This window comes from Sorex araneus, chromosome 1 (assembly GCF_027595985.1).
Source record: "Sorex araneus isolate mSorAra2 chromosome 1, mSorAra2.pri, whole genome shotgun sequence".
Classification (NCBI taxonomy): domain Eukaryota; kingdom Metazoa; phylum Chordata; class Mammalia; order Eulipotyphla; family Soricidae; genus Sorex; species Sorex araneus.
The window spans coordinates 93261539-93283953 of record NC_073302.1 but is presented as its reverse complement, the minus strand read 5'-3'; the positions used below and the strand labels follow the sequence as shown (position 1 = coordinate 93283953).

Here is a 22415-nt window from a genome sequence, read left to right as displayed (position 1 = left end):
GAAACAATTTTTCCCCAGAACAAGGAAAGAATCATATAGAGCAGTTTGATCTATTATACTGAGATTGTTCCTAACAGTTTGAATAAAAATATAGTAAAAAAAATTGCCATCTTTATTGTCTTCATATACTTTTTTTGGTGGTGTGAGTCATTAAATCTCAACACTTTTTTTTTGGTTGTTTTTTCTAAAACAACTTGCCTTTTTATTAAAATGGGCAGCAGTGTGTTGAGGAGGTAGCACAGGGGTCAATCCTCTTGCCTTGCCCACTTCTGATATCTGCTGGTATTGGTTTGATTCCCAGTACCACATGGGCCCCCAAGCATTTCTGGGTGCAGCTCTGGAGGCCTCTAAGGTAGCCACTTAATCCTCAGCACCAAAGGAACTGAGTACTGTATCCTGAGCCCTCGTTCTGAACTGATGGTCTAGTTGGCTGAGAATTTCTGAGAGGGACCCTTAGAGCACTGCTTGAGAGAACTCCCATCTTCAACAACAACAACAAAAGAAGTAAAATGAGCAGTAACAGAAAAATAGATGTGGAGGCTTTGCATTGCCATTTGAACGAGTTTAATCAAAGGATTTTAATAACACTCAAAGTACTTTTTCTGTTCATTCAGTTATTTTACAAACACGACCTGAATGTTAGGTGCTGTAAATACAAAGTCAATCTAACATGGCCTCAGAAACCAGGTTTTTGCAGCCACTCAAAGATGAATCAATTGAGAAACAAACGGACCAGTTGAGAAAGAGTTTTATTAGCAGAAACTGGCCAGTTGGAATATGTGAACTCTTATCCTCCAAAACTGCATGGTCATAAGAAGCAACTTCACAGACAATGAATAAAGGAAGCACATTTTTACAAAGGGCAGGTTGCAGACCAGTGGGATCCAGAAAGATGTATAAATTCCCTTGTGGTCTGCCCACATACTACCTTATCTGTAAAACATTTTAGCCACCTTGTGGTCTGCCCACATACTACCTTATCTGTAAAACATTTTAGCCACCGAAGTTCTAGTGCTGTCCCACTGTTAAGTGGCCCCCTCATCCCACTCCTCCTGATTTCTTCCCCCTTTATCTTGGGTAGCCACTATACTCTTCATTTCAGTCACTTGTCATTGTAGTTTTCTCATGTAAACTCTCATGCTATGTTATGTTTTGCTCAACTACCCATCAATTCTTCCTCCCCCTCCTCCTGTTTTTCATGGTTGAGTTTCAGTAATACAATGTTCCAACACCCATCCATTCAACACCGTACATTTCCCACCTCCAATGTGCCCAGTTTCCTTTCTTCTACTCCCCACCCTCAAGCCTGCCTCTATGGAAGGGACTTTTCTTCCTTCTCTCTTTCTCTTTCTCTTTCTCTTTCTCTTTCTCTTTCTCTTTCTCTTTCTCTTTCTCTTTCTCTTTCTCTTTCTCTTTCTCTTCCTCTTTCTCTTTCTCTTCCTCTTCCTCTTTCTCTTTCTCTTTCTCTTTCTCTTTCTCTTTCTCTTTTTCTCTTTCTCTTTCTCTTTCTCCTTTTGGGCATTATAATTTGCAACATGTGTACTGAATGGTTATTATGTTTGTCCCTTTACATACTTTCAACATGCAATTCTTATCCAGAGTGATCATTTCCAACTATTATTGTCATAGCGGCCCCTTCTCTATCCCAAATGATTTCTCCTCCAGCACTTAAAGGCAGTTTTCCAAAGGTGGACCAAACCTCCTGCCCCGTGTTTCTACCATCCTTGGGTATTAATATCATAATATGTTTCTTATTTATCTCTCACAAATGAGTGCAATCATTCTTTGTCTGTCCCTCTCTTTCGGACTCATTTCACTCTGCATGATACTCTCCGTGCCCATCCATTTATAAAAGAATTTCATGACATCATTTTTCTTGGTTGCTACATAGTATTCCACTGTGTAGATGTATCATAGTTTCTTTAACAAGTCATCTATTCTCAGGTGCTCCCATGCCATCATCTCATTGAGTTCTTTAAATATCCTCAACATGGTGTGACTCAGATCATTCTTGGAGAGTTTACAGAGCTGTTTGTAAACTGTAGAACCTCCCTGGTTATTATTTAACTCGTTGAGCTTGGTGAGACTCCTTCTTGTGTTTGATGTTCTCTTGCTGTGAGGAGGTTGAATCTTTGTAGTTATAACTCTGGGACTCTCTACAGGATTAGAATTACTGTTGCTCTTTTCCTGCCCTGCCTGTCTTCATCCAGTGACAGTAAGTATAAGTGATCAGTGAGAGGTGGTCTCACTGATCTCACTGATCAGATAAGTAGAGGTGCCAAGTGAGCTCGCTAGTGGTTAAGAAATATGGATGTAGGTCTGCTAAGATAGTGGAGGAGGCCAATTGAGAGTACTTGACAGTTCTCAGGGCTTATTTCTGGCTCTGTGCTCAGTGATAACTTCTGTGATCATCTAGGGAACCATATGTGGTGTTAGGAATCAACACCAGGCTGGGCATGCTCAAGGCAAGTGCTTCACTCACTGAACTTTTCCTATGACTTCTCAAAGGAATTTCTTTTAATTTCTAAAAGTATAAATGACTTATCAGCTCAGAGAAAGGTAGAAATGTACTGATTGTTGTATAACCATTTACACTCACCTATCCTTAGAGACATGATTCACAGATTGCGTCTTCCTTTCCCACCACTTTTTTTTTTCTATTGAATCATTGTGAGATGATTACAAAGCTTTCCTGTTTGAGTTACAATCATACAATGATCAAACACCCATCCCTCCACCAGTGCATTCTCCACCACCAATGTCCCCAGTATACTCCACCTTTCCCACTCTCCTCTTGTCTCCATGGCAGACACTTTTCTCCATTATCTCTCTCTACTTTTGGGCATTATGGTTTGCCAGACAGATCTGAGAGGTTATCATGTTTGGTTCTTTATCTACTTTTGATGTATCTTCCATCCCAACGATACCTCCAACCATCATTGTCTTCGTGATCCCTTCTCTATTCCAGCTGCCTCTCCCCCGGCTCATGAGGCAGGCTTCCAACTATGGGGAAATATTCCTGGCCCTTGTGTCTACTGTCCTTGAGTGTTAGTCTCATATTATGTTATTTTATATTCCACAAATGACTGCAGCCCTTTTATGTCTGTCCCTCTCTTCTGACTCATTTCACTTAGCATGATACTCTCCATGTCAATCCACTCATAAGCGAATTTCATGACTTCATCTCTCCTAACAGCCGCATAGCATTACATTGTGTATATGTATCAAAGTTTCCTTAACTTTGTTAAAAGTTTCTTTTAACTGTTCATCTGTTCTCCGGCACTTGAGTTGTTTCCAGATTTCGGCTATTGTGAAAAATACTTCAATGAACATATAGGTGCAGATATCATTTTTACTGTGCTTTTTTGTACACTCGGGATATATTCCCAGAAGTGGTATTGAGGGGTCATATGGAAGATCAATTTCTAGTTTTTGAAGATCTGTCTATATTGTTTTCCAGAAAGGCTGGACCAGTTGGCATTCCTGCCAACAGTGAAAGCGTCCCTTTCCCCCAACATCCACGCCAGCGCTGGCTGCTTTTGTTCTTTTGAATGTGCGCCAGTCTCTGTAGTATGAAATGATAATAACGCTGTTATTTGGGTTTGCACCTCCCTGATGATTAGCAATGTGGATTTTTTTCATGTGCCTTTTGTCCAGTTGTATTTCTTTTTTTTTGAGGACGCTTCTGTTCATTAATTCTCCCCATTTTTTTATGGTGTTGGAGGAATTTTTTTTTGTACAATTCTACTAGTGTCTCATATATCCTGGATATTAATCCCTTGTCAGATGGGAATTAGATAAATATTCTTTCCCGTTCTGTGGGCTCTCTTTGTATTTTGGCCACTGTTTCTTTTGAGGTGCAGATGCTTCTTGGTTTGATATAGTCCCATTTGTTTATGTTTGTTTCCACTTGCTTGGTCAGTGGTGTTTCATCCCTAAAGATGCTTTTAGCTTCAATGTCTTGGAGGGTTCTGCCTACATTTTCCTCCAGGTACCTTATGGATTCATGTTTGATATTGAGGTCTTTAATCCACTTTGACCTGATTTTTGTGCTTGGTATTAGACAAGATCAGAGTTCATTTTTTGCAGGTAGCTATCAAGTTTTCCCAGCACCACTTGTTGAAGAGGTTTTCCTTGTTCCACTTCACATTTCTTGCTCCTTTGTCAAAGATTAAGTGATCATGTACTTGAGACTCTGTGTCAGAATATTCAATTTTGTTCCATTGGTTTTCAGGTCTGTTTCTAGCCCAATACCATGCTGTTTTAATTACTACTGCTTTGTAGTAGAGTTTGAAGTTGAGGAAGGTGACTCCAACCATCTTCTTTTCCCCAAGGATTGCTTTAGCTATTCGTGGGGGTTTATTGTTCCATATAAATTTCAGGAGTGTTTTGTCTTTTTCTTTGAAAAATGTTATGGGTATCCTGATAAGTACCGCATTAAATCTGTATAGTGCTTTGGGCAGTATTCCCATTTTGATAAGTTAATTCTCCCTAACCATGAGCAGGGAATGTGTCTCCATTTCCTAGTGTCTTCTTTTATTTCTTGAAGTAGTGTTTTGTAATTTTCCTTGTATAGGTCCTTCACCTCTTTGGTTAAGGTGATTCTGGGGTACTTGATTTTCTGAGGTACTGTTGTGAATGGGATTGTTTTTTTAATGTCTCTTTCTTCTCTTTCATTATTTGTATATAGGAAAGCCATGGACTTTTGGATGTTGATTTTGTAGCCTGATACTTTACTATATAAACCTATTGTTTCTAGTTTTTCTGTAGAGTCTTTGGGATTTTCTAAGTAAAATATCATATCATCTGCAAATAGTGATAGATTGATCTCTCCCTTTCCCATCTATATGCCCTGGTATCATTTTTCTTGTCTAACTGCTATGGCCAGAACTTCCAGTACTATACTGAATAGGAGTGGCGAAAGCGAGCAACCTTGTCTTGTGCCCAGTCTTAGAGACAAGGCTTTCAGTTTCTCCCCATTGAGAATGATGCTTGCCATTCCCACCACTTTTGAATCCACTTTTTCTTCTCAAGTAATGATTTGACAGTAGCTACAAACTCAAACAGTTTCTAAAGATAATGACATTATTCACTCTCCTGAGGAGAGTGTCGTCTTTTACAATATTTTTTTGTAATCCAGGAATACTATAAAGAATAGAGTTGTGATATAATTCCAGATGACAAATACTTAAGAAAATATATTGCATACAGAATTCTCTGAGAAGTCCTATAATATAATCTCTACAACATCTTTGTGTATGGTATTCAAAATGTAGTAAGCCCTAGAAAAAAGTTAGATCAATACATTAATTGATTTCTGTCACTACCACATACATCATCAAAACACACTCCCATCCCCGACCTTGTGGCCACATCTGACTGTGCTCAGGGCTTATATTCCTGGCTCTGCACTCAGACATAAGGGACTATATGGGATGACAGGGATCAAACTCGTGTTAACCATATGCAAGTACTCACTGTACTCTTGCACCAGCCCCCAATCATACTGTTTTATTGGTTAAATCTGTTGGTGGTGACCAGCTATAGTATTTCTACAAAAATAAACCTTATTAGATGAAATGCAACCATGGAATTAAAATCTAGATAGAGATTTTCTATGCTCATTTGGAATTTGGCTTTGACTATGTTTCCTCTGTCACAAATTTTGGGCAGGGAGAGTATCCCCACAGGGAGAGCTGTGTGTACTGACATGGAAAGTGAGTAGAACCTTGGCTAGATTACGAGTCATTGCTATTTTAGTCATTTCCAGATGTCTGCCATTGGAGTTCTTCGGGGAAGAGAAATATGTGCTGAGCCCTTTGGGCACAGGAGGCCATGATCCTTTTTTATGCCTTTTGGTTCATGTTAAAAGCTATTCTTTAGGACAAATTGGATAAAAATGTTTAAAATTCTGCTCTCTCTCACTCTCTCTCACATAGCAATTCTTTTAATGTATATACTTATTTTCATAATAGCCAAACTGAAGAAATTTCTATGAAATAATCAGCAACCCCTCCAAACACAAGTCTTACGCCCTTTGTCTGAGATCTAATATTTATGAAGTTCCAGCCATTGAACATATGCTGAGTGGTATATGTGCCAGAGAAGTTAGTAGCCCCAGTAGCTACTGTGCTAACCTAACAAGCACCAGATGCTTGTTGTTTATCTTCTTTTCCTTTTCATGTTATTTTGTATGTATCTCTGAATTCCAAAACTCTTCTTATGAATCAGGAAAAGTAGTTCAGTTAATAATGGTTTTATATGTGGAAATGAGACTTTCTGAAATCTTTTCAGAAAAGGACTTTGGTACTACAAGAAATCAAAGGGTCCTGTGGGGTTGGTAGCTTTCTTATTTTTGTGTGTTAATGGCACAGAATGGTTCTGGGTAATACTTGGAAGGCAAAGAAAACACTGGGGAAACTGTCCATGACAGTAGTTAAGCATAGGACTTGCATCTGACAGACTCAGTTCAATTCAGACTCTCACGAGCTGTGTCAACTTTGACAAGGTTTTGTAACATTTACAAGGCTCAGTTGATTCATTTGTAAAGCCTTACAGGACTGAAAGCTATTGGCTCATTGCTGGCATGGGGCAGGAGGGAAATGTCTAAGTAGCCTTTGTGCTGGCCATGACAGAAAGCATTAAGAGAAGTGGAGGTCAATCTGCCTCCTTATTGTTAAAGCTCATATTAAAGAATGCAGAATTTCTTAAAAGCTTTTTTTTTTATTAAGGCACCATGACTTACAAAATGATTCATAGTTTAATTTCAGCATACAATAATCACCAGTATCAACTTTCTGTGTCACCACCAGTACCCTCAGGCTCCCTCCACCCCCCAACCTGTTTCCTTGACAGGCACACTTTTAATTTGGTTGTTATAGTTTGAATGTTCTGCTTTTAGTGTTTTTGATTCTGTGGTTTGGGCATAGATCTATACCATTCATCTATGTTCTTGATATACCCAAGCCCCTTGACACCTGTCCCCATTTCTTTCCATCCTGCCTCTTCTTACATCCCCCTTCAATTTCTCTCCTTCCATGCCTTCCTTCATATACTCTGGTGTCAAGAATGATCCATGTATGTGCCCCTTTAGGACCTTGAATTCCTTGTTCAGTTATTCTATATCATAGATAAGTGAGCCTATCCTGTATTTCTCCTTCTTTTCTAACTTCATGATATCTCCCAGTTCCATCCAAGTTGCAGCTAAGTGCAAGATTTTGTCATTTTTTGCAGTTGCATAGTATTCCATTGGGCAAATATACTACACCTTTATAATCCACCTATCTTTTATTGGACACCTAGGTTGATTCCATATTTTACCTTCTGTAATAAATTCAGCAATGAATAATGATGTGCATATGTCCCTTTGAATGAATGTTTTAATGCCCTGGGATTAGATACTCAGAAGTGGAATTGCTGGAATTTATGGCAGATCAATTCTTACTTTAATAAGAAATCTACATTCCTATAGCTAAGAACCAGGAGGTCTGCCCCACAGCTTGGAAACTGGCTTCACATGCTGGGGGGAAAGGTAGCTGAGATAGAGAAAGGAACACCTAGTAGAGAATGTTGGGAGGACCCACACAAGTTGAAAGCTGCGTGCCAAAAGTAGACTATAGACCTAACATGAAGGCCACTCAATACCTCTATTGCAAACTACAACATCCAACAGGATATAGAACAAAAGGGAATGCCCTGCTGCAGAGGCAGGGTGGAGTGGTGGGGGTTGGGGTGGGGTGGTGGGAGGTATACTGGGACCATTGTTGGAGGAGAATGGGCACTGGTGGAGGGATGTAAACGAAATGCAAACATGAAAATTCACAAGTTTGTAACTGTACCTCATGGTGATTCACTAATAAAAATAATAAAAAAGAAATCTACATCTTGTTTTTCACAGGAATTCAATGTGACAACAGGATGTGACAATTGTTTTTTATGACAAGTAGGTTTCATAGTCAAACCTTTCTATCATGAAGGTCTTCCCCTACTCCATCAGAGTACAGCTGTCTAAGAAGATATTTCTATTTCTAGACATTTCTTCATCCAGGCATTGCTATCATGTTAGTTTCTCATCCCCAGGGCAAGTGAGGCCTTTCAGAAGTTGAGATGGCTATGTTTATGGATCTTCTTGCAGAAAGAAACATGGGAGAGTGAAGTAAAATATTCCTATTATTAAGCACCTTTTTATTCAGGTGAGGTGCGGTGTCATTGCTCAGAGTTTTGAGGCTTCTATGTGGTAATCTAGAGCATAAGGGCAGGATATTCCATTCTGGAATCCAACAGCATCAGGCATGTAAGTATGTGTCATCTGAGCCAAAGGCCTAACTCGTTGGGAATTCTTGAGTAATTCTGTGAAATGAAGGTGTTCAGTAAACACTAAGTGCTCAGTAAAATTATAGATGTATCACCAAGTATCAGAAGGGTGACAAGGAAATGAGGAAATCATCTGTTGCTGGAAAAAAGAGAGTAGTTTGGAGAAATGGTAGGTTATACTCAGAAAATAAAAAGGTAATTTGGAGGGGCAGCCTTCCCAATAGGGATTTGAGAACTTGGACCCTTGTCAGTGACTCTCCATCATCTTGCACCTTAATGCAAGGACCTGAGAATATGGTGGCAGTGCCAGGGATTACCTGGTCCACCTTGCTGGAGGTACCCAAGTCATCCCTGTGACGTTGGAGGCTTTCAGAGCCTCAGCAAGCAGAGGTCAAGCTCTCCAGAACTGCATCTGATGATACTCAGGAGACCATGTGGTGTTGGAAATTGAATTTGGTTGGAAACTTGTCTCTGTACTATCTCCCAACCCCAGGAAAAAATCATTTTAGAAGTACTTTAAACCAGACTAGAGGCCAAGTGCCGGGCCTGTCCCAGATGCTGCTTTTGTTGCTCTGAGAGAGTAGGTCTCATCTGAAGTTCTGCACAGAGAACAATATTAGATTTAAGGTAGTTGAGAGAAAACAGAGACCTTAACTAAACAAATGTAAATAAGAAATTGCCCTGGCGGTGGGTGTTGAAATTCTCCCTGTCGTGCCTCTCCTGGGATGGTTTCTAGGTATTTGTTTGTTGGTAATACATGTTGATTTGCTTTCTTGTTATGTACTTGAGATAAGTTCATTTACTTCTCTTGATTGTGATTTCTGCTGTTTGTGTAGTCTTGAATTTCCTTTGTGTTGAGTTTAGATATTTTGGAACTGAAAATGCAGATACAGGTAGAGAGGGTGTCAGGAAACATTTCTATTTTGATTTTGCCCTTCTTCCTCCAGTCCCATCCTTACTTATGCCTACAAATTTATAATATTTTTTTAGAGTTTTTGTTTTCCTTTGTTCTTTTTGTTTGTTTCTGTTGTTTATTTGGGGGCACACTTGGCGGTGTTCAGGGGTTACTCCTGGCTCTGCACCTAGAAATCACTCCTGACAAACCTGAAGGACTAGGTGGGGTGCAAGAATTGAACCCTGGTCAATTGTGTGCAAGGAAAGCATCCTACTCATTGTACTATGTCTCAGCCCCTCTTCATAATATTAAAAACTAAATTTTCTGCAAAATATGAAAGAACTCTCTTTCCCATTAGGTCTCTGATTTCTCTGATTTGAGCTATATATGCCTTTGTTTAAGGCAATTTTCTAACTTAATTCTTCCACTGGAAATTAGCTTGCAGTTGTATTATCTGTTTTTTCCTCATACAGCCCTTTCCATATATTTTCCCTTCTTCAGTAGTCAGTTTCAAGCCCCTGGCATGGGATAAATTATGTTAAAGGCAGCCAATTGGATTTTTTATAAGATTCAAGAGTGACTTGCTTCATATCTAGAAGAAATCCCACATTGGCAAGCTATTATTTTCTTACTTCACAAACCATAGTGTTTCTAAGTTATTGCCAAATAAATGAAGTTAGAGAGATGCTGGGGAAATGATATATGGTAATATGGAAACAATGCTTCAATGTTGAAAGTGAAAACCACAGATTATACAAGAAAAAGAGGAGGTAAAGACTGTTATTTTTTTTTTTTAAAAAAAAGCTGTTTCACAATATTCTGGCAATATTCTGCTTAGAGAGAAGTGGTACTCAGGTGTTTGTGAGAGATGGTGATTCCAGCATTGATGAGTAATTTTAAGCAAAAAGTATGCAGTTGCATGAATGAGCATGCTTGTTTTGGGAGAATGCTGTAATGGACAGGATGAGTAGAAGGTTGTACAGATTGCTTCAATGTCACCTCACCTGCTCCTCATTTTTGCTGTCAGCTGTGATTCAACTTCTGTGACTTCAGGAAAACCAATCTTATTGAAACTAGAAATGGAAACTGCCACTGTATTTTGTAGAAGCACGCTCCAGATCTTTCCTCCTAATCTTACACAAGCTCTTAAATTTGTGAATCTAATAACACCATGAAGTGTGTTTTGATGTTTCAGTCAATGGGAATTTCATGGTAATGGCTCCACTGCTGAGCAAGTCTATATTTGGTTAAAAAATTTGGTCCATTAGAAGTCCCTGAAACCAAGTAAGTAAACCAAGAAGCTGCCAATCACTGTGTCAGCTGAAACATTTTGTATATGAAACAAAACTACAAGATTCATGTCAGAACCTTCTCCCAAGTTTGAAAGTGAATGTCACTTTGTTTTTCCCCTTACGATTCAATCTTGGTCTCTGAGTTGCTTATCCTTGCATGTGCTAAGTACCTTTCTTTTTCAATTTTTAGGGTTTGGCGCAATATTCCGTCTTGTTTTATGGCTATTACGACAACAAACGAACAATCGGATGGCTGAATTTCCGACTGCCACTCTCCTATTTTCTGGTGGGGATCATGTGCATTGGATACAGCTTTCTTGTTGTCCTTAAAGCGTAAGTTTTATTGGTCTCTTGGGGAGAAAATGATGATTTTGAGAATCGAATGAAGGAATTGACTAAAATCAGATTTTTTCCTGCTGTTTCATCTTAGTTTGTAAGCAATGTACTATTAACATTGGTACTAGTTAGAATATTGCAGCCCCCAAATAATGGGGATGAGTATGTGTGCAGACCTTGGACTGACCTTCCTGGGTCCCATGCCTGGTCCCATGTCTATTATGTGCTTAATTCTATATTTTGTAAAAAGTACCTTCTGTGTTTTTTAAAATTTTATTGAATCACTGTGAGATAGTTACAAGCTTTCATGTTTGGGTTACAATCTCACAATGATCAAACACCCATCCCTCCATCAGTGCACATTTTCCACTATGGATATCCCGGGTATACTCCCCCTTCCCCACCCTCCCCTGCCTCCATGGCAGACAATATTCCCCATACTCTCTCTCTACTTTGGGGCATTATGGCTTGCAACACAGACACTGAGAGGTCATTATGTTCGGTCCATTATCTACTTTCGGCACCCATCTCCCATTCCGACTGATTCCTCCGGCCATCACTTTCTTAATGATCCCTTCTCTATTCCAGCTGCCTTCTCCCCTCAGCTCATGAAGCAGTCTTCCAGCTATGGGGCAATCCTCCTGGCCCTTGTATCTACTGACCTTGGGTGTCAGCCTCATGTGATGTTATTCTACACTCCACAAATGAGTGCAGTCCTTCTATGTCTGTCTCTCTCTTTCTGACTCGTTTCACTTAGCATGATACTCTCCATGTTGATCCATTTATTAGCAAATTTCATGACTTCATCTCTCCTAACAGCTGCATAGTATTCCACTGTGTAGGTGTACCAAAGTTTCTGTGTTTTTAGTGTGATAATGTTACAAGAGCTACAGGAAAAATCTGTTAATCCCACTTTTTGCTTCCAAAGAGGTTTAAGAAATGCTGAATCAGTGCAAATAGGATGAATGTCTGATTTCTTTAAAATTTTACTTCCCCCTCCCCAGAACAGAAGAATCATTCATCCCTCAAATTTTAACTGTGCAAGACAGTAAAAAAAATAATTGGACCTCAGTGAGAATATTGCAATCCAACATGAAATCATGATTTTTCTCTGAGAAGGTTCTATTAGAACAGCATGAGGAAGAATTTCATTGGGACACCTATGAAAATGCAGTTCATTTTTCTTCTTAACAACCCTGCATAAATCTAACAGAGTGTTGGAGCTATGGAGAGCCCATGCTTCAGCTTAGTCAGTCTTCTGAACTATTTGAAACTACTCCTAAATTTTCCTAACCTTTTTATGTGACTTTACAGTGGACTTTGTTCACTGCCAGGAAAGATATCTGTCTCACGGTCTAAGCCATCTTTAGTGGGAAACTCTTTGGGGTGTATGTGAAACTTTGTGAATCCTGTACCAGTCAAATGTACTGATTGTGCCAGCAAACACAGATCTGTTAAGTCAACACAGTTCTGCTATATATTCTGTTAAATCAACCTAATCATGACTTGAAGAAAGCCTAAACAGAGACCTCCCATTGAAACTATTAATATCCTACCCGAGTATAATCAGAGTTCTGAAGCATGAATCTGTCTATCTGTAAAAGTGCAGGTATATTTATAAACCTCAAGTATTTATAGACTTAATCATTTTGATTTGGCAGAATTAAAGATTAGAGTGCTCGTTACCCACTCATATAAGCATATATGCACAGTAACAGGTACATTAGGGGCTTGTGACCACTGTGTCTGTGTGTTAATCCTTCATTCATTAGAGCTGATGGAGAAGCATGTTTGTTTTTTGCTCTTTGATTTTTTTTTTTAACTAGGAAACACACGCAGTGGTACTGGGGTCACTCCCTAGATGTTTAGCCAAATGTGCACTCGATGGTTTGGTTCTTTGGTGCTGTCAGAAGAATGTGGCCCCCCTCAGAGTTGATTGGGAGTCATACAGTGCTGAGGACCAAATTCAGTACCTTGAGGATGCTAGAGAGTAATTCTCTTAAAAATATTTACTTAACACATAAGGAATCTAAAATTATTGAGATATTTTTCTCCTGTTAAGGGTCTAAATCTTTGAGGAATTTTGCATGACTTACATTTCCAGTGCTCCATACTACATGCCACTGGGATGAGCACAGTGATTAGTAGATATTATAAATTTAGGGGAAACAGCATCTTTTCTGAATTGGATAAAGATGCCATTTAAGAAGGCTACTGGTCACTTCTTCCACAATTTTCTCTTCAAATCGATTCACAATACAACAGCCAAATCAGCCTAGCTTCATTCTTCTCTCTGGATTTAAACTTTTGGGTGCTTGCAATCTAATAAGCTCATTGACCTATAGCAAGACAATTCTGGAACAATTCACCAGACCTGGGAATACACCTTGGTAGAAGAAGAAGCAATAAAATGTAAACTATTAAATTATTATTCACATTAAACAGACTGGCATATTATTTATTTCCCTTCCTGATGCCATAAGAATATATTCTTGGAAATAAAAGAATGGGCCACATGGTGACATTATCTTTTTTTGTTTGTCTTGTTTTTGTTTTTGGGCCATACCTGACTGTATTTTTGACTTTCTCCTGACTCTGTATTTAGGGTGCACTCTTGACAAAGCTTGGGGACCACGTGTGGTGCCCGGCATTGTACCTGGGTGTAGCACATGCAAGACAAACACCTTACCTGCTCCACTATCTCTCTGGGCCTGCATTATCAATGAAATCAAGTACGAGAGAATCTTAGTTCTAAAATCTCACAATTGACAAATTTTGTCCTCTTGCTCACACTATTTATCTAAGCATTTTTGACTACAAAATAGAAGCAAATAACTGAGTTTAAATTCCTCAATCAGGAAATTGGAAGGTAAAATAAAATAGGCTTTAATTCAGAATTAGTAACTTTGTTACCCATGACTGCCTCAATCTTAGAACTGAAAATCTGCATTCTGGAAACTCAGTTACTGGTAAACCAAGATAACTGGTCGCCCTAGTTTGAAATCCTTCCTTCTTACTCTTTCCATGTATACTTTACTAATATTGGTAAAGAGTTATAGATTTTCATTGTAAATAGTTCTGTTTACTGGCAGATTAATCTGGTATAATGTCAAATTATACAGCAGGAAAACCATCAATTGTTTCATATATTGATCTCATTGGTTTGAATCTTTGTATAACCAAAGGAAAAATTGGTTTAATTTCAAGACCCAACCGTTCCTATGAATATTAGTTCTCTAAGCTAAAATTCTGGCATTTTCTGCAACAGCAAACTACTGGAAACAGTTGACTCACTCGGACAGGTGTGCTTTAATGAGAAACTTTGCTGTCTAGTTCATTCCAACATATTTTTCCAAGATTTGTTTACTGTTGTAGGTGTCTTAGGACTAGAAATAGATCTTGTCTGTTTATAAATTTGTCTATAACAATACTCATAAAAATCACAAACACTATTGAATATCTAAATAATATGTTAAGTATAAATCTAAATGGCATAAACATTTTGTTGACAAAGAATATTCTACAAATATCTTGAGCCTATACATACCCCAAACCAGACTCAACATATTCATATTTATATTTTTACACTTGAAAAGGGAGAAATGTTAATATAAGTTTATAGGTCTATCACTGTATCACTATATCACTGTCATCCCGTTGCTCATCGATTTGCTGGAGCGGGCACCAGTAACGTCTCCATTGTGAGACTTGTTGTTACTGTTTTTTGCATATCGAATACGCCAGTGGTAGCTTGCCAGCCTCTGCCATGCAAGTGAGATACTCTCAGTAGCTTGCTGGGTTCACTGAGAGGGACAAAGGAATCTAACTCAGGTCAGCTGTGTGCAAGGCAAACACCCTACTTGCTACACTATATTATATTCAAACTAATAATTATTTAAATTTGCTTAGTATCTTCATATATCTGCTTAAACTTTCTTTATGTCTTGAACATTTCAAAGTGGGTAGTGGTTTCACTATTTTATAGATAATACAATAAGTAAATATTAAATCATTTGTTAAAGTCACTTGATTGTATAATTAATTTGAACCTAGCTTTTTCCAACTCAAAAGCATTTTCTTTTAGTTTTTTCTTTAAGTTTTTTTTTGGGAGGGAAGGCAGAAGAGGCTTGGGGCCACACCAGGTGGTTATCAGGGCTTTCTCCTGGCTCTGCACTCAGGGATCACTCCTGGTGGCCTTGTGAGAGCAGATTAGAGGTGCTGTGGATTGAACCCGGGCCAGCCCAGTGCAAGACAAATGCCTTATTCCCTGTACCATCACTCCAGCCACTCAAAAGTATTTTCTACCTGACAAACTTTGTGAATTTTTCATTTGTTTGTTTTGGGGCCACCTCTGGCAAGCTCAGGGTTTACTTCTGGCTCTGAACTCAGAATTTACTCCTGGCAGGGTCAGTGAACCATATGGAATGTTGGGGATCAAATCCATGTTGGCTGCATGTAAGACAAATGCCCTATCTGCTGTACTATCACTATGGCTCCTGTGATTTCTTTATATTGCTCTTTATTTTCTTACATGAAATTTGTTTCTACTACCTCCTATACTTGATAGAGGAAAATATTATCTATTTTCAGAAAGATAAAGAAATTAAGGTTCAATAGAGTTTGCTGACTTGACTATGCATAACCAATAAATTATAGAACTGAGACTTGAATATTGCCCTCTAATTTCTGTTCCTGACCTACTCTCAGAAGTGCATACACCTATGGTGGAAAGGTAAAAAAAACTAACTCTAGACTTAAAAGATTTCTCTTTGACCTGAGTACTCTTTGAGATTCTATTTTCAAATTGTCCTTGCATGTTGTCATATTTCTTTGTATTGTATGAACTTGTTACCACTTCCATGGTGAAAATTCTTGCAACATGGTAACTACATAAAGGCACAGAATTCTCCTCTTGGTCATATCATCAATAAATAATGTATTAACTGAGATATAGGCCATTAAAAAGAACCACACAGTGGGAGAAGCAGTACCCTCACAGGGACAGATCATCTCGGAAATATTGAAGAGTGGGACTGGACCATAGTACAGTTTCCTTGGTAGGCATTTGCCTTGCCTGTGACCGGCCCAGGTTTGAATCCTGGAATTTAATGTGGTCTCCAGTGTACCACCAAGAGTAATTCCTGGGTGCAGATCCAGGAGTAAACCCTGAGCATTGTTGGGTGTGACCTCAAAAGTATAAATTAATTAATTAATTAAAATTTTATAAAAAGAAATGTTGAAGAGTATAGGAACAGCCATAAATAAGATCATTTGGAGTTTCTTCCAGATGGTCTAACTTAATAGAAAGCGAGCACAGTGAGGTATGAAACAGACTTTTTCTCAAAAAGCAATGTGGGGAGCAGAGTTCTACCACTGAGTGTTTGGGGAATGAATAGGTTCTGGCAATCACAGATGATGGATAGCTGAAGAACTAGGACTGAAGGGGAAGTTCTCATGTCCCTGCTGGAGAGGAGTCTGGGGACTTCTAACAATTCTCATGGCTATACGCACAGAGTTATCCTGGATGGTCTAAGACAAATCAAAAGAAATAAAACCATTCCTTGAAACTAACAGGAATGAGAAACTAAACCACCAGAATCTAAGGGATACAGGAAAAGCTATACTAAGGAGGAAATTCATAGCAATACAGGCCTACAGTAAGAAAGAAGGAAAAAAGCTCAAATCAACAACATAAATGCATGTTTTAACAGCAGAAAAAATAAGAACAAATGGCAATAACAAAAACTAGAACAGAAATTAATGTTTTAGAAATCAAGAAAGCAATGCAAAAAATTCAATGAGACCAAAACCAATCCTTCAAGAGAATCAACAAGATGGATGAAACTTTGTCTAGATTCAAGAGGGAAAATGTTCACATATATCAAATCAAAGATGAAAAAAGAAAAAATAAAACAGACCCCTCAAAAATTAAAGGTCACTAGGATTAGCTTTAAGCTGGAGCAGTGGACAGATTCTGAAAGAATTGATAGGTCCTTGAAATAATGTTATCTTTCAAAACTGAGTGAGGAAGAAATAGGGCACTTGAACTGATCATAAACTAGGAAATTAAAACAGCGATCAAAAATCTCCCCAAGAACAAAAGCACTGATTTAGATGGGTTTAACAGTGAATCCTATCAAACCTAAGATTTACTTCTACCATTACTTCTACCATTATTTTCTAAGTTCTTCCAAAATATTGAAGAATCAGAAATACTGTCAGCTTCTATGAAACTATATAACACTAATACCCAAGCAGAGCCTCAAATTTGAGGCTCTTTCTGTTCCTGGAGTGAGCAGGTATCATTGGGCTACACTAGCTCGAGACAGGGACAAATGGAGATGTTGCTGGCACCCGCTTGAGCAATCGAAGGTTAATGGGACTACAAGTGATACAAGTGATACCCAAGCAGATAGAGATATCAGTTAAAAAAAAGTTTTAGACCAAATTTTCTGATAGATATAGGTATACAAATTTGTAATAAAACCTTAGCAAACCAAATCCAACATCACATTAAAAAGATTACAAATCACAATCAAGTGGAATTTATTCCAGGGATACAAGGATGGTTTAACATATGCAGATCACTTCACATATATAAAAGAGAAGATAAAACTCATATGACTTTGTCCATAAATACAGAGAATACTTTTGACAATATTCAAAATTCATTCATCATAAAAAAATTTTAATACAAGGTTGTAAGGAACCTCCCTCAAAATAGTAATAGCTGTCTATAACAAAACAGAGCCAATATCATTAATTCCCTACAGTGAAAAGCTGAAAGCATTCCTTATTAGATCAGGCATAAAATAAGGATATCTACCGTCTACTTTCATTCAACATAGTGTTAGAAGTTCATCAATAGCAATCAGGCAAAAAAAAAAAATTAAATGGATCTAAATAGAAAAGAAAAGTCAAATACTATTTGCAGAACACAGATAAAATAATTAGAAGATCCTAAAGTCCACTAAAAAGCTCCTAATAACAGTTATCCACTGTAGCAAAGTGGCCAGTTTCAAATTTTCTGTACAATAATCTGTTTCATTCCTAAATGCAGATAAAAAATGAGAAAAGAAAGAAATCAGCATCCACTTCTTTCAAATTGGTGTCCAAAAATATCAAGCAGCTAAGAATCAACTAAAAGATATGAAACATCTATGCCATGAAAACTGTAAGTCACTTTGAAAAGAGATAAAGAAAACATTAGGAAATAGGTAAAACATTACATGTTAACTGATCGAAAGGATCAACGTCATTAAATTGATTATCATACTTAAATTGTTATATAGATTCAGTGCAATTTCCATTCAAATTCCAATGATATTCTTCAAAGATTTGGAATAGCCAATTTGGTATAGAATAATAAAACACTCAGTATAGCTAAAATAATATTGAGGAATAGAGAGAAGTGGAGCTATAGCACAGCGGGTAGGGCATTTGCCTTGCACGCAGCCGACCCGGGTCCGATTTCTCCATCCCTCTTGGAGAGCCCAACAAGCCACTGAGAGTATCCCGCCCGCACAGCAGAGCCTGGCAAGCTACCCATGGCATATTTGATATGCAAAAAACAGTAAAATAAGTCTCACAATGGGGATGTTATTGGTGCCTGCTTGAGCAAATTGATGAACAACAAGACGATAGTGTTACAGTGCTACATGAAGTTAGGAGGTATCTCATCTAATCTGAAACTATATTTTAAACTAATTTTAATCAAAACAATATGGCAATGAGGCTCCACCAAGATGTGATCCCAGGGGCCGCACGTGTGTGGCCTCACCGCAGCTGCACGAGCATGATTCCAGAGGCCAGCTAAACTACTTTTGGTATAGGCAGCTCCTTGTAGAATGTTTCCAGACAGAACTAAGCCGTGGCCCCATGCCTGCCCAGGAGGGGAAAGGTTTTTCTGTCTCGCCTTTTCCTTGCTGGGGCGGGGGGGGGGGGCGGTGTGAAAGGGCGTGGCGGCCGCCATATTATAAGGACCACTAATGAGAGATAAAAACTTGCAATGATTCAATTTCTGGAAGAAATTTCCCTGGACTTAGTTGCTAAAATACAGAAATCCAAAACCTCAAAACCTCATATCTCTTCACAGCAGGTCTGACTCTAGTGGGGAACTCCTAACAATAATAGTGAGTTTTTGGTTGAAATATTGAATGTAACCAAAGTAAAGAGAAAGTAAAGTGAAATTTATCAGCTACACAGGCAGGGGCGGGGGGAGGGATGGGAGGTATACTGGGGATTTTTTGGTGGTGGAATATGTGCACTGGTGAAGGAATGGTTGTTTCAGCATTGTATAACTGAGACTTAAGCCTGAAAGCATTGTAATTTTCCACATGGTGACTTAATAAAAAAAAAATATGGCAATGAGCTAAGGAACCACTCTGATCAATAGGTCAAAGACTATCCAAATCAAGTACCCAAAGTCAAATCCCAGATCTGTGGTCAACTGATTCTTGACAAAGGAGTTCACTATATGAAAGTAAGCATGCACCCAATCCACTATACTGTTCCTTCTGTTCTAGAAGAAACTTAGTTAAGCACGTACATCATTTAACTATTGCTTCTTCAACTTACCTATAATTAGGATACTTCGCCTCTTCCTAAAGTCTCCCTTTTTATTCTCTGATTGCTCAGTTAAACTGTGTTTTTATAGGATGACCAAAAATATTGGGGATGATGGAGGTGGTGATGACAATACTTTCAACTTCAGCTGGAAAGTTTTCTGCAGCTGGGACTATTTAATTGGTAATCCTGAAACAGCAGACAACAAATTTAATTCTATCACAATGAATTTTAAGGTAAAGTTGTTAACTTAAGAAGCTTTTATTTTATTTATAAGTAAAATTAGAGTTATTCACTATCCAATCTAAAAGAAAGTAACATAATTCCTATTTAACATGATTTTGTCAGAGTTCTGATTCTGCCTAACAATTACCTAATGATTCATGAAAGGAATATTTCCTTTCTAAATTAGTAATTAAACAAGCTATTGGATTGAACCTGTTAATCATTAGGAATAGGTATCAGGCATTAACTAATGAAAGAAATTTTACTAAGTATTTAAAGTTCAGCTCAATATTATTGTAAGTTTTCGTTTCCCCCTACTGTATTAGTAGAGAATTTAGACTGAAGACTGTCCTAGGAACAGGTAAGCATATGTTTGGAAGAATTCTATCTTCTCTCATTTGCCATCACTTTTAGGAATTTTCACTTTGTTTGTAGAAACTCAGATTAAGTTACTCTTTCATCTCTTACATACTGATATTTGCAAGTATAGTTCCTGAGTTCATGATAGTTTTTGTTACTTATATACTTCCTTTTTTGTGTTGTCCGGGTACAGGAAGCTATTATCGAAGAAAGAGCGGCTCAGGTTGAAGAAAACGTACATTTGATTAGATTCCTGAGATTTCTTGCTAACTTCTTCGTGTTTCTAACCCTTGGCGGCAGTGGATACCTCATCTTTTGGGCTGTGAAGCGATCTCAGGAATTCGCTCAGATGGATCCTGACTCCCTTGGGTGGTGGGAAAAAAATGAAGTACATGTTTTTTATGTGCTTAGAACCTGACGTTTATGGCTTTCTTTTATTAATCTTTTGTGATATTCTGTAATATTAAATATTGGTTATTCTTCTGTAATCTTTTGGAATATTAAATAAACTTACCTTAACTTATTCCCTCCACCCTCTCATTAGAGATCATTGATGATGTCACAGTTTTTACTCCATTCTATTATTCAAATTTACCTATTGGCTGTGCGCTCTTCTTTTTGTGACATTATAGAAAGTTGCAGTTAAAAGAAATATCGACATATAAATCAAAGAATATGAGGAAAAAAAGAAGTAGGTATCCCTATTTGGGAAACTCTTGAATCCTAGGACTATGTCGGGCAATGATGGGGATTCAGAAAGAACTTTACAAATCTGATGAAATAGAATTTAGGTTTGTTTGTTTAATATAGGATCACACAGAATCTGCCAGTTTTTTCTGTTGTTTTTTTTTCATCCCTCCCCCCATCTTGTTTGCTCTCTCAGGGTACAAGACAAATGCCCAGTATGCCTGAGTTTAAGACATAAATCCAATTGACAAAGTGAGAAGGGGGCATCTGCCAGGTTTTTCTTAAGGCCGAAATTATACCTTACTAAGTTTATATTATGCCATTCCTGTTTGTTAGCTTCTACTGGACATGTTTATATAAGACTCTGAATAAAAATGGAAAAATATAGACAAAAATTTTCTAAGTATAACCTAGCAGTTCTCAAGGGGATATATGAAATGCTTAGTAGTTACAGTTTGATCAGGTATTTAGGGAAGACATTTGTTAGGGTCACCTGAAAACTTTTGATTTTAGCTCAAAGGGCCTTTCCCTAATTATAAAAGCAGTGCACACTTTGGGTTCTTTCTTTGACTTATTTTTTCTTAATAATCACTATGGGCTGGAGAAATAGTATAGTGGGTAGGGTACTTGCCTTGCATGCTGCCTAGCTGTTAATCCCTGTTGCTCCATATGGTCCACTGAGTCTTCCAGGAGTAAGCCCTGAGCACAGCCAGGTATGGCCCAAAACACAAAAAACAAACAAACAAAAAATAAATAAAATAATGAGGACACAGTATTGTTAGTCCACAGATAAAAACACATACTGCTTTTTAATTTCCATATTCATATTTGTGCTCTCATTCTTTGTCTCCCTGCAGACCCCATTTTGTACCATCATTTTCTCTTACCTTTGGCTTTATGAATCAGTTCTTCATTTTCTGAACTTTGCTATCTTATCTTTAACTAATGTGATTTCTTCTCATTGGTCTTCTGTTTTCTTTGACAAAATGAATTTTATTTTGTCACTAACAATTTACATTTTCACTACTCTGTATTAAGCCTTGAGTCTATCTCAAAGATTTCTTCCATTCTAATTGATTTAATGTGCTCTTGTGATGATTCTTAAGTTAGTTATCCAGTTTGGGCCTTATAACTCAAGGTCATATGCCATTTGCTTTGGAAATCTTCTTGTGAAGTGCATAATAATATCAAAAATGATTAGTATATAGCGTAATATATATTCTTTGAATAGAAAATGATGTAATTTAAGCCCTTATCATGTCAGCAAGAGGGATATTATCACTGGCACATATAAGATCTTGTGAAATTATATACAGATATACCTCAAGAATGTGAATTAAATATTGCATTTGTAGCTTAAGAGTAAAGTTTTAAGATACATAAAATAATCTGCTTTATGATCAAAGGAACATAGCTGAAATCTTGCAACCTATTGGAAGAAAATAATAATAATTTTTAAATGTCACTAACCTAGTTCATCCTTTGTGTGTCCTTGTAGATGAACATGGTAATGTCCCTCCTGGGGATGTTCTGTCCAACACTGTTTGATTTATTTGCTGAATTGGAAGACTACCATCCCCTCATTGCTCTGAAATGGCTACTGGGACGCATTTTTGCTCTTCTTTTAGGCAACCTGTATGTATTTATTCTTGCTCTGATGGATGAGATTAACAACAAGGTAAGTCTGGTGTCAAAATTGCCCTTGCCATCAGCTGGATGTTTCATTCCTAGTTTTAGCATTG

At 37.8% G+C, this 22415-nt stretch overlaps 1 protein-coding gene across 1 annotated transcript in view; it reads left to right on the top strand.

The window, feature by feature from the left end:
- The window catches only part of TMC1 (transmembrane channel like 1), a 163112-nt gene that overhangs the window by 108640 nt on the left and 32057 nt on the right, over nt 1–22415 (top strand). The window contains exons 9-12 of the mRNA XM_055122337.1: nt 10691–10833; nt 19493–19637; nt 20180–20374; nt 22172–22351. Of these exons, the coding sequence (XP_054978312.1) occupies nt 10691–10833; nt 19493–19637; nt 20180–20374; nt 22172–22351 (663 nt within the window). The remainder of the gene's footprint in view (nt 1–10690; nt 10834–19492; nt 19638–20179; nt 20375–22171; nt 22352–22415) is intronic.